Source organism: Loxodonta africana, chromosome 25, assembly GCF_030014295.1.
Source record: "Loxodonta africana isolate mLoxAfr1 chromosome 25, mLoxAfr1.hap2, whole genome shotgun sequence".
In the NCBI taxonomy this organism is placed as follows: domain Eukaryota; kingdom Metazoa; phylum Chordata; class Mammalia; order Proboscidea; family Elephantidae; genus Loxodonta; species Loxodonta africana.
The window spans coordinates 7,260,458-7,273,284 of record NC_087366.1 but is presented as its reverse complement, the minus strand read 5'-3'; the positions used below and the strand labels follow the sequence as shown (position 1 = coordinate 7,273,284).

Sequence of the window (12,827 nt, the reverse complement as noted above, 5' to 3'; positions counted from 1 at the left end):
CAACTAAAAAAAGCATTGCAGTTGAGTCCCTTCTGACTCATAGCTACCCTACAGGACACAGCAGAACTGCCCATAGGGTTTCCAAGGAGCGGTTGGTGGATTTGAACAGCCAGCATTTTGGTTAGCAATCATAGCTCTTAACCACTGTGCCACCAGGACTCCATGTATGGAATGGAGGGTGTAAAAAGAACATTTATGTTATTTTGAAGATTTACTAGACACTTTCACCTTATTCTCATACAATCCTCATAACATCCCTGAAGCTAATATCTGTATATTAATCCCATTTTATCCATTAAACCAATTGGTGCTGCTGTGAGAACGTTTGTAATTTGACCAAACTCAAACAGCTAATAAATAGTGGTTCCCGGAATTGAGGTCTGCCGTACTCGGTCTTTTCCACTAAGACAGTCCACCGAAAAAAACTCTTCTAAAGGAGTTTATCTGGATCACAACATTTAGAGGCCTTTTGGTAGATCTAGGTCATATCTAGATGGGAAGGTAATCCTACTTTTCCTGCAAATCCTTGGCCAAGCTCCACCCTCGCAAAGTAGCGACGCGAGAGCCTTTGGCCGCCCCCAAAGAGGTTGCACAGGGCTCAGCGAGTGCTCCAGGGAGAGAAGGATACACCAGCCACGCAGGTGCGCGCGCACCTGTCGCCTGTGGAGTGCGCGCTGCGGGGGATGAAGCACGTGCTTCGCGCGCGTGCGCGGGTAACCGGCAATACTCCTTGTACGTGCGCCGTACGTGGGCACAGAGTCCCTGCGCTCCGCGTTCGGTGCCGAGTGGAAGTCTGGGAGGGGCATTTTCCCGGGCGCTCACGGCTCCCCCTGGCGGCGGCCCGCAGCGCCGGAGGCGTGCAGTCAGGCGTTCTCCGCGGGCAGCCGGCGGCGGGGCCTTTGCCTTCTAGCGCGGGGTCCTCGGCGGCCTGGGTGGCTACTGCTCCCGCTGCTGTCGTAGGCGAGGGCGGCTGCTAGTTGCTCCGCTGTCTGTTCGCGGCAGCGTCGGCGGCGGCCGCTGAGGACGACGAGCCGACGGAGGAAGGCGGAGGCAGGCGCGGCGGCGGCGGCGGCGCCCGGGTCCGGCGGCGGCGAGGGGGGGGAAGATGGCGGACGTGCTCAGCGTCCTGCGACAGTACAACATCCAGAAGAAGGAGATCGTGGTGAAGGGAGACGAAGTGATCTTCGGGGAGTTCTCCTGGCCCAAGAACGTCAAGACCAACTATGTGGTGTGGGGGTAAGTGCGGTATGGCCGTGGCCGGGCGGCAGGGAAGAGTTGGGCGCCCCCAAGTGACCTCTTTGCTGAGCCCTCCTCCCGTTTCCCCTGGGGACGGGGACGAACAGGGTGCTCGGGCGAAAAGTTTCTGTCCGGAGCAGAAGTTGCACTTTGGGCTGAGACGCTGTGTCTGGAGCGACCCACCTCTTTAGAATTGGGGAAGCCATAGAGGAAGGTGACTTTTCTCGTTCATTTTTGTAGGTATGTATCGAGTACCCGTAATGTGTAGGGCTGGTGCACAAGTACACCTGAGCGTAGGTGCACAAAGGAACACATCATTTGGTGCCGGGGACGTCCCTGTTTGTTCTTTATTTCTCTTCTTTGATGCTGCCGTGTGTGATGACTGTCTCCCCTGGCCCTGCAGCTCCTGCTTTATTTCTTCCCCTTTCGTGTTGGAGAGGGGGGTTATCCCTTAAGAGAGAAGGGAATCAACTCTGTGAAGTTTAGGTGGGAAGCGGTTTAGATTAATTTGGAAGAGTCGTCAAAATCTGTGTTGGAGGCGGAGGCAGGCGTTTCCTCAGGGAAAAAGTTGGTAGTGGAATGGAGTGAGTGTTTTATAGGTCTAATTAAGAAATTGAAGATGCGCATGGTTTTGGGAAGTGTGAGTTAAAGAAAAATGGCTTGGAACGTTGATCCACGTGGGGTTTCTTGAATTTAAGTCACTCAGCGAAACATCCAGAGACAGGTCTAATAATCATTAAAAAAAATAGTGACGCCACTTTCTTTGGTGCTTCCTTTGGGCATTAGAACCTTGAACCAGGACTTCCATATTCAGCTTTGTTTGACTGAGGGAAAGATAGAGTGAAGGGGGGCAGTGGGCTTTATGAAGAGTTGACCAGAAGTTAAGGGCAATTTTGTTTGTTGGTTGGTTCTTTTGTTTTTATTTTTATCTCGAGGTCTTATGATTTAATTAGCTTTATGAAATGTGAGTGAAATGACATTCTCAGTTTACTGTGGGAAGTTTTTAAGAAATTTTTTATTTTAATCTTTACAAAATAATTTGCATGGACAAGATTACATATGATTGAATTTTTAATTTTTTTTCTTCTCTAGGAAAGTGGTTTAGGAATACCCAGGGTGCAGGGCAGTTCAATAATCAATGTGAGAAATAGAAAAATTCTGAAGACCTTGATCCCTGCCTCAGAGGAGGTTTATTTAATGTGAATAGAGACAATAACATAAATTGATGTGAAGTGTTTTCTGTCTCATAAAAAGAGAGCAGTCACTTCAGTCGGGTGGATGTTAGGAAAAATTTCATAGATGTAAGTTTGGCATGTTGGTTTCTAATACATTTTTCTTGAATAAATCAATAATCTTTAAAGAACGGGCAGGAATTCTGTGAGTAAAACGGTGGGTTAGGTCTTCCAAGATGATAGAACTGCATGTATAGAGGCATGAGAGCTGGAAAGTAAATGTGTTCACAGATAACAATAACAGTGAAAAAAGCATGCTTAGAACAGTAGGTTTCAAACTTTCAGAACAATGACTCAAACCAAGAAATATATCTTCATTCATATATACCTATACGTGCAAACGTTAACATTTTTATAGCTACGTAAATAGATATAACGTTAAAGCTCTTGTTACATGCAGTGCATTGTTATTTTTCTATTCTTTTCTATATCACCAAAAACAAAGAAAGCCTGGTAGTTACCCATACAGTATTTGATTTCATAGCATAGCGATGTGTGGCTTGAAATACATTGATTTAAAGGAAAAATAGGAATAGAAGCTAGGTAAGTAGATTCAGGGCTAATTGCAGTGGGCTGCATTCAGATGAATTCTAATAATATACTGACCATTTCACTTCTGGGTGGGAGAATGAAGTAAGAGGAGTGGGATCAGACGCCAACGTTGGTTTGGCAAGTAATATGCTTGAGTTAGAGAGGCTGCATCCCTGGGTGCGGCTGCATTTTGGGTAACGTCACTGGTCTAATCTGAGGGGTGTCGTAAGAAGCGTACCTCTAAAATTCATTGTCGGTTACTGTAAGAATTGTTGAGGATATTGTTCAGCAGTATCTACTTTAGGAAGAGCCGTAAGATAAAATTGTCTTAAGTTGTAGCACCAATCATAGCTGTGCTTCTCCTTAACAATTTCGTTGTTTCTCATATAAGTTCTCCCTTATCTGTAACTGGTTAGGTTTCTCTTGCTATTGACAAAGTTCTGAGCCTAATTCTAAAAAGTTTATAGTACCTAAGAGCGTGAATTTTGCGTACTTTCCTTTTTTCTTGCTTTTTCTCCTCGTTTTCCTTTGTGTTCTTTTTGTCCTAAAAACGGTTTGACTTAGTAGTCAATTTATATACTTTAGTGTGTTTTGGATAGCTATTTTAAATCCATTGTTAAACAGCAAAGTGGGTATAAATAAATGAGTACCTTAAATTAAGCTCAAATTGTTGAATTAGAATTGTTGGTAAAAATCTTGCCTTAATGATTTTAGGACTGGAAAGGAAGGCCAACCCAGAGAGTATTACACGTTGGATTCTATCTTATTTCTTCTTAACAATGTACACCTTTCTCATCCTGTGTATGTCCGACGTGCAGCCGTAAGTAGAATTTATTTTAAAATTGCTTCTTTGAATTAATGTTAGATATTACTTGACATGGGTAGCTTTCCTTATATGTTTCAAATCAGAAAGATCAAAAGATCCATCTGCATGAAGGTCTCAAGGAAAAAAGAAAAAAACCAAACCCATTGCTGTTGAGTCGATTCTGACTCATAGCGACCCTATAGGACAGAGTAGAGCAGCCCCGTTGGGTTTCCCAGGTAGGTTTGAACTGCCGACTTCTGGTTAGCAGTCAAAAGCTTAGCTACTGCACCACCAGGGCTCTTTGAAGGATCAAAATTGGGCGACCGTTTGTGATTTGTGCACACTTTTTAATCTGTGATTTTTTTCATGTAAACTGTGTGTAATGTTTATGGTAGTAGATGTTTTAAAGCTATTTATGGGTTTTTTTTTTTTTTTTAAAGAATTCATGTACCTGTGGTAGAACCCAGATATTCAGAACTCTAATCGCAAGAAAACATTTTTTTTAAATGTCATAAGAAAGAATCAAAATTAACAGACAGCTTTTAAAAGTTAACTTTTAATCAGTTCAATAAAATTTTTCATATACTCCTGATAAATTAATTTTTCAGTTTTGCCTGCTTTCTGAATCTCAGTTTTGAAAATTTATTACTCAGAAGAAACATTAGAAATGCTTGAAAAGAACCCGATTTCACAGAGAATAGGATGATGAAATTCTTCATCTGTAGTGAAGCAGCATATTAATAATGGATTTGTAAGGTTTCGGAGTTACTTGGCTATAATAGTTGTGAGACATGGCAAATTGCCGTAAGTGTCCTAATAAGATGCCCCCCCAAGGTATTTAATTTTCCAAATGAGACCCTCTCCCCCCAATTTCTTTTGGTAAACTTGAATATAAAATATTTTTAGAGATATAAATGAAATAATTAGGTGCCTGCTCTTAGTATTTATTGTTTTAATTTAGTTACAATTACATATTTAAAATTAAATATGAAATGTACTAATTTGTAAGTACTGTTTTTCCAGTTCTTACAGTTCTTGAAAGAGTTTCATTCCAAATTTTTCACAGACATCATCAACATGTTTGTTATTACTAGAGTCACTTTTTGAGTTATCTAACACTGTGGCTTGAGGACATGAAGATGAAATTTACTTCTGTAACCTTCTCCTTGCTCCTGGTACTAATGTTGAGGTTATTTCTGGCTTATGTGAGATGTTGTTTCCAAATAACACCTTGTTGTTCAAAATGATCGGGGAAGTCTCCCAGCATCTAATGAGCTTTGTAAGGATCACACTGTAAGACTCCTGCTTTCTGAGCAAGAAATACATAGTAATAAATACCTATTATAAAGACAATAAAATTAGAGTGAAATTACTTGGGCAGTTGTGGGGAAGTATGGCATCATCTGTATGTATAAAGTTGTTTTAATTCACATTAAACCTTTAAAATATGAGTTAGACAGTAGTTAGGATGTTTTACTGAACGTAACCAATCATTTTGGGGTAATAAAGATGATCCCTGTGAGTCGGAATTGACTCGGTGGCAGTGATGATCCAAATATTCGACTTAGATTTAGAGATTTTCTTGGGGGAATAGTTGTAGAATATAACTGACAGGTATAATTGTTAGAGAATTCAACCAATGATTTGTCAAATAAGATCTAATTTTTTTATTTTCCTTGTATTTTTGACAAAGGCAGAATTCTAAAATGCTAGAGCTCTACAAATTTGTGGTCGTTTTCTCCTAACTCCTTTATATAATTTGCTTTTGTGAGCAGACCACTCCTGAAATAGGTATTCTTGACCCATAGCTCTAAATAGGTATTCCTGACCCAAAGCTCCTGTTTTAGTGTGAGTAGATTATGTCTTTTTCACTTGGCTGTAAAGTGTACATTATTCAGTAGTAATCAAATGATGAATTATGTTATCAGACTTAGAAACAGTAATTTGAAGAAAATTCAAGTCTTTTAACTGTAGTATTTCATGTAGACTAGTTAAAAAAAAAAAAAAAGGCAAAAAAAAGTTCATGGGCTCTTGAACATTTATATTCTTAGGCAAAAGTTAAAATTTAACCAGATCTTTTTTTTTGGAAGATAGGTCTATAGATTTTTCTTTAAGTGATGAAATATGTTTTATCTGTATCACTGGGGAATATGTTCAGTGAAATGCTCTCACTACTCAGTATTAGATAATTGGCCAAAGATTCTAAGGGCTCTTGCTGTTACTCCATTGTTACTCCTATAAGGTGGCAAAGACATTTTAACTTTATAATCCTGCCACCATGCTGTTTGTTTACATTAGAAAAAGGAAATGCAGTATTGTGGTAATTGCAGGGTTTGTTGAATTCATTGTCCAAAGACGGGTTGGTACGGTTTTATTTGTTTTGCATATGTCTTTACAAATTGCCAGTTTAAGAGATTAAACAAAAATTACCCGTATTACTAAAATATATTTTTCAGATTTATTTAATTTTTATCTTCTTTTTCCCCCTCTGCTTGCAGAATTTATACACGCTCGAGGATAAAAAAGAAACATGTAATATAGAAGGTAGACAACATAGACAACCATTGTTAACATTTTCTTGCAATAATCTCCCCAACTTTTTCTCATTCCTGAACAACACATATCTATTGTTAAGTATCAAAATTTAATTTTAGTGGCTAATTTAGTTTATTTGAAAGAGTTCGAACAAAACGTTTTGAGGCAGAGTTGTGGTTCGTGTATGAGAAAAGAAAGAACGTTGGAAATACTGTATGAAGTGAGAACGCAGTGGGACTAAAGAGGTGTTTGTCCCAAACGTGGAAGCCATCATGAGTACAATTAAAAAAATAAATATCTAGAATAAGACAAAGAGGGGAAAAAAGACTAGAATTGGTATTTTGAAGAGGAAAGAGTCGTTGCTTCATTTCTAATAATTTTGTATATCTTATTGGAATGTAAAAAACAAAGCTGTCAAAAATTAATGTTTAAAAAATTTTCAAGATTTCTATTTGGTTCTTTTAGCCTAGTCATTTTTTACAAATAGGATTTTAAATATATATTCTCAGGATATGTTGGAATAAAACTCAGATATTATGTGTTTATTTTTACTAAGTTTCATATAGTTATAACTGATTTCGTGTCTAATTTAAACTTTTGCTTCAGACTGAAAACATTCCTGTGGTTCGAAGACCTGACCGAAAAGATCTACTTGGGTATCTCAATGGGGAAGCATGTGAGTAACTTTTAAATTGCCTTCACTTTTAAATAGACATTGTTTCTTTTTTTGTATGAAATGAGAAGCAGTGGCAAGAGAATTTATATTCCCTAAAAAATTCACTAAACTATCTGCAGCTGTGTTCATTCACACACCTCTTTCCTGCTACAGTGAATGTACGCCTTTATGCTTAAAGCGAGTCACGCCTGCCTTGTATATGGGTTCCATCTCCTTTTACCCACTGAAAGACTTTACCTCTGTAAATTAGTATTTCCTTCTTGCATCATCACTTTTCTCTTTTGTATCCTTTAGAATTCAGATACACAGTAGTATCTTTGATCTTAAAAAAAAATTTTTTTGACCCCACTTTTTTACTATCTACTGCTACATTTTTGTTTCTCCCCTTTATTGCAGAAGTTTTTGAAAGAGTTGGCATGGTATCACTGCTACCTCAAATTATCTCTTAAATCTACCCAAATCTGGCTTTCATCCTTGCCATTTTGCTGAAATCGCTTTTATAAGGTCAACATCTGTCTTAAGGGTTACAAATCCTTTGGTCTCCCTTATTAGCAGCTTACTTGAGCTCTCAACAGCATTTGATACAGTCATGTACCCTTTTCAAAGCCTTTTTTCACATTTGGAGCACTGGACTGTTTTGGTTCTCTTACTACTCATTGTCAAATCCTCAGTCAGTTTTGCTTTACTTTCTTTTGTGCCTGAGTTCTAATTCTGGACATTGCCTAGGATTTGAATTTTTTCCTTTCTTTTCTAATGCTTAATATCTAGGTGACCTCTTCTAGTTTCATACTTTACATACCTTCCATATGCTGATGAATTTCAGTTTACTTCAAACACCGACCTCTTCCTGAGCTCCAGATCTATAAATTCATTGTCAACTTAGCATCTTCTCTTGGCTGTTTAATAGGCATCTGAAATTTAACATGTCCAAAATAGAATGCCTGATTCTCTCCTCTTCTCCACCACACGACACCCCACACCACGACACCCCACCCCACGACACCCCATCCCACAACACCCCACCCCACGACACCCCACCCCACGACACCCCACCCCACACCACACCAGTCTGTTCTTCCCCCAGTGTATCCCATTCATGCAGTTGTTTAGGCCAAAAAACCTGGAGACATCTTTTGATTTCTCTTTTTTCACATCTCACATCCATTCCAACAGCAAGTTTTTTTCTCTATCTTTAAAGGTATCGCAACTTCTTACCATTATACCCCCACCTTCTTCATTCTCCTCCTTTAGACTATGCATAGCCTCCTCACAAGTCCATAGCCTCCTCTCAAGGTCCCACTCATTATTTTCTTTGTGTAGTTTCCACATAGGAGGCAGAGTGACCTTTCTTTGAAAAAGCTCATAAACTTGATTGTGTTGTTCACTTGCTCACAGCCATCTTGTGGCTTTCCATCATAGTTAGAATAAAGTGCATGCTCCTTATATTGGCTCTGTGTAATCTTGCGTCTGTCTAAATCTCTGTGACCTAATTTTTACTGATCTAGTTTGTGTACAATAGTCCGTTCTCATCGGTCTTTTAGCTGTTCTAACCTTGGAGCCTTTGTACCTGCTCTTCCTCTGTCTTGAATTCTGGTTTCTCTGTATTGCCACATGGCTGACTTCCTCATTCAGATCTGTGCCCAACTCTTGTTCCCTCAGAGAGGACTTCTTTGAACACTCTTTTTAAAAGATAAAATAACAGTGCTTCTATCCATTCTCCTGTGTAGTACATCTTGAAAATTTTTTTTTTAAATGAAATCCCTTTCTTTGACCTGAAATTATGTATTTATTTACTTACGTATTATATGTCTCCCCTACTAGAGGTTAAACCCCAAGTGGGCAGAAACTTGTTTTTCTTGTTTGTTGTTAAATACCCAGCATTTAGAACAGTCTTTGGTACATAAAAAAAAAAAACTGCTTAAATGAATAAATGAATGACTGTTAATTCGCTGTCTTGCAGAATACAAATAAATTGACATAGTAGAACGGTTTGGTCTCACCTTCCTTGGGGTGGAGTTTACTACCTTTAAGTCATTAACAGTTGTCCTGTCACATATTCTTCTCCATGGCTTTAAGCAGTAAGATTGATTTGTACAGAGAATCTTGGGCATAATGGAAAGATCATCATCAGGAGTGTTGTCTTCCTGTGCTATCTTCATTCAGCATTCAGCAAGCACTTATTGAGTGCTTATTCTTACAGGTATTGTGCTGGGTGCTTTACAAAATGCAAAATCTCTGTCTTCAGCATCTAACTGTTCTGCAGGATAGACTAATAAACAAAGGGTTAGAACCAGGGGAGGACTGAAGAGGGGGCCCAGTTCTCCTGTGAAGAAGGATGAAAGTGGGGAGGATGTGGAAAGGCATTTCCTTTGAATCAAATCAAATTTAATTTTTTTGAAGCAGCATTTCCCAACTTTTTAAATCGTGAGAATCATGTGGCGCTCTTATTAAAAATAGTTATTTTTGCTTCAGAAGATTTAGTATACAATCTAGGATTCTCTGTTTTTAATATGTGTCTCAGGTGAGCCTAATAAATAGACTAGTTGGGGTGAGTACTTTAGAGCGGATGGTTTTTCTTTTCAGAATCCAAAAACGAGTTGCCCTTTATCCGTCCACTTCATTTCCTGCAGTTCCTATAGGACAGATAAATTTAGTTATCAGGTATATTGCTTTAAGGAGCCTAGTGGTACACTGGTTAAGTGCTCAGCTGTTAACTAGAAGGTGGGTGGGTTGAAGCCACCAGCTGTTCCATGGGAGAAAGACCTGGAGATCTGCTCCTGTAAAGATTACAGCCTTGGAAGCTCAATGGGGGAAGTTCTGCTTGGTCCCGTAGGGTCGCAGTGAGTTGGAATCAGCTTGAAGGCAGTGGGTTTTATTTTAGTTTTCAGATATTTCTTTGCCAGTTATTTAATTGCTAATTTAATGGTTTAACAGAAGAATTGAGCAAATGTTAAGACAGACCATGTTCTTAGACATACCATTGTAAAGATGTCAGTTCTTTATATGATTTATACCTTTAACATGATTTCAATAAAAATCCATACACTGTTTTTGGAGGGAGGGGTGGGATTAGTCAAACTGATTCTAAACTTTATTTTGTAAGAAAAATAGCATAAAAATTTGGAGAATGGCAGTGAGAAAAGACTAGCAATTCTAGAATTTAAAACTTATAATAAAACCTTAAGAACTTAAAAAGCATGAATGAATAAACTAATAGAGCAATGTTTTTTTTCTGTTAGATTAGAAATACGTATGTGAATTTAATGTGATTAAAGTGCCATGTCAAACAATAGAGGAAAGAGAGCATTATTCAATTAATGTGTTGTTAAAAACGAAGTTTTATATTGTAGAAAGACATGACAGTGAGGAAAAATGTATTTACAATTCATGTTATAAAAAAAGGACCAGTCTCACTAATACCAAGTCCTAGAAAAAATATACAAAAGACCAATAACCCAGTGGATTATGGTCATATAGTTCACAGAAAAGGTGATAAAATCATATGAAAAATGCTCACTGTCACTTGTAATAGAATTGCAAATTTAAATTGTGCAGAGATACCCTATTTTTCCTGATTGACAAAAATCCAGAAGTTTGATAATATACTCTGGTAAGGCTATAAGGGAACAGATACTTCAATATGCTATTGATTATAGTGTTAGTTGATGCAGCCCCCATTGAAATAATTTGGCAGCAGTCTATTATAGTTACACATTTAACATAGAAATCCTACTTCTGAGACTTTTTCATATAGATGTATTTGGAAACGTATGAGATGACATATACAAACTTATGTATTGTGCCATTGTTTGTAATGGCCAAAGACTTAGAATTGAAGTGCCCATCAATAGGGAGCTAGTTACATTGTAATTAATTCATGCAACAGAATACTTCATAGCTGTAAAAAAGAGTTAATACCCCACATACTGATGATAGAGGGATGTTGCAGATAACATTGTTGAGTTAAAAACAAAAAACAAGGTGCAGAATAGTGTCTATGCTACTTTTTGAATAAAATGGGAAAATAAGGATATAATATTGTATTTTTTTGAATCTACAGAAGGAATAAGGTTTTCACTGGCTAATGCTTTTCAGAAGTAGACTGCCGGGTCCTTCTTCCTAGTCTGTCTTTGTCTGGAAACCTGTCTTCCATGGGTGACCCTGGTGGTATCTGAATACCAGTGGCATAGCTTCTAGCATCACAGCCACACACAAGCCCCGACAGTACGACAAACCGACAGACGCAATCATATAGCCTACTATGCTGGGAATGACAACCCAGAGAGGAATGGTGTTGCATTCATCGTCAAAAAGAATGTTTCAAGATCTATGCCGAAGTACAACGCTGTCAGCGATAGGATAATATCCATACGCCTACAAGGAAGACCAGTTAATACGACTGTTACTCAAATTTATGCACCAACCACTAGGGCCAAAGGTGAAGAAATAGAAGATTTTTATCAGCTGCTGCAGTCTGAAATTGATCGAACATGCAATCAAGATGCATTGATATTACTGGTGATTGGAATGCGAAAGTTGGAAACGAAGAAGGATCATTAGTTGGAAAATATGGCCTTGGTGATAAAAACAATGCCTGAGATCAAATGATAGAATTTTGCAAGACCAATGACTTCTCTGTTGCAAATACCTTCCTTCGCCAACATAAACAGCGACTATACACATGGACCTTGCCAGATGAAACATACAGAAATCAAATTGACTACATCTGTGGAAAGAGATAATGGAAAAGCTCAATATCATCAGTCAGAATAAGGCCAGCAGCCGACTGGAACAGACCACCAATTACTCATATGCAAGTTGAAGCTGAAACTGAAGAAAATCAGAGCAAGTCCACGAGAGCCAAAATATGACTTTTTGAGTATATCCCACCTGAATTTAGAGACCATCTGAAGAACAGATTTGACGCATTGAACATTAGTGACCGCACACCAGACGAGTTGTGGAATGACATCAAGGACATCATGCATGAAGAAAGCAAGAGGTCACTGAAAAGATGGAAAGAAAGAAAAGACCTTGAAACTTGCTCTTGAGCGTTGAGCAGCTAAAGCAAAAGGAAGAATTGATGAAGTAAAAGAACTGAGCAGAAGATTTGAAAGGGCGACTCAAGAGGACAAACTTTTCTAATGACATGTGCAAAGAGCTGGAGATGGAAAACCAAAAGGGAAAAACGCGCGACGTTTCTCAAGATGAAAGAGCCGAAGAAAAAATTGAACCCTTGAGTTGCGCTAGTGAAGGATTCCATGGGGAAAATATTAAACGACGCAGGAAGTGTCAAAAGAAGATGGAAGGAATCCACAGAGTCATCATACCAAAAAGAATTAGTCGATATTCAACCATTTCAAGAGGTGGCATAGGATCAGGAACCGATGGTACCGAAGGAAGAAGTCCAAGCTGCTCTGAAGGCATTGGCTAAAAACAAGGCTCCAGGAATTGATGGAATATCCATTGAAAATGTTTCAACAAACAGATGCAGCACTGGAGGTGCTCACTCATCTATACCAAGAAATATGGAAGACAGCTTCCTGGCCAACTGACTGGAAGAGATCCATATTTATGCCTATCCCCAAGAAAGGTGATCCAACCAAATGTGGAAGTTACAGAACAATATCATTAATATCACACAGAAGCAAGATGTTGCTGAAGATCATCCAAAAGCGGCTGCAGCAGTATATAGACAGGGAACTGCCAGAAATTCAGGCTGGTTTCAGAAGAAGTGTGGAACCAGGGATATCATTCCTGATGTCAAATGGATCCTGGCTGAAAGCAGAGAATACCAGAAGGATGTTCACCT

At 38.8% G+C, this 12,827-nt stretch overlaps 1 protein-coding gene across 2 annotated transcripts in view; it reads left to right on the top strand.

Annotated features, from left to right (window-relative positions):
- Positions 1-1,069: 1,069 nt before the first annotated feature.
- Positions 1,070-12,827, top strand: part of CDC73 (cell division cycle 73) — a 134,011-nt gene continuing 122,253 nt past the window's right edge. The window contains exons 1-3 of one of the 2 annotated variants that reach the window (XM_064276487.1): positions 1,070-1,236; positions 3,714-3,819; positions 6,946-7,015. In XM_064276487.1, coding sequence (XP_064132557.1) covers positions 1,106-1,236; positions 3,714-3,819; positions 6,946-7,015 — 307 coding nt within the window. In that variant the 5' untranslated portion in view covers positions 1,070-1,105. The remainder of the gene's footprint in view (positions 1,237-3,713; positions 3,820-6,945; positions 7,016-12,827) is intronic. The other variant, XM_064276486.1, reaches the window with a different exon arrangement.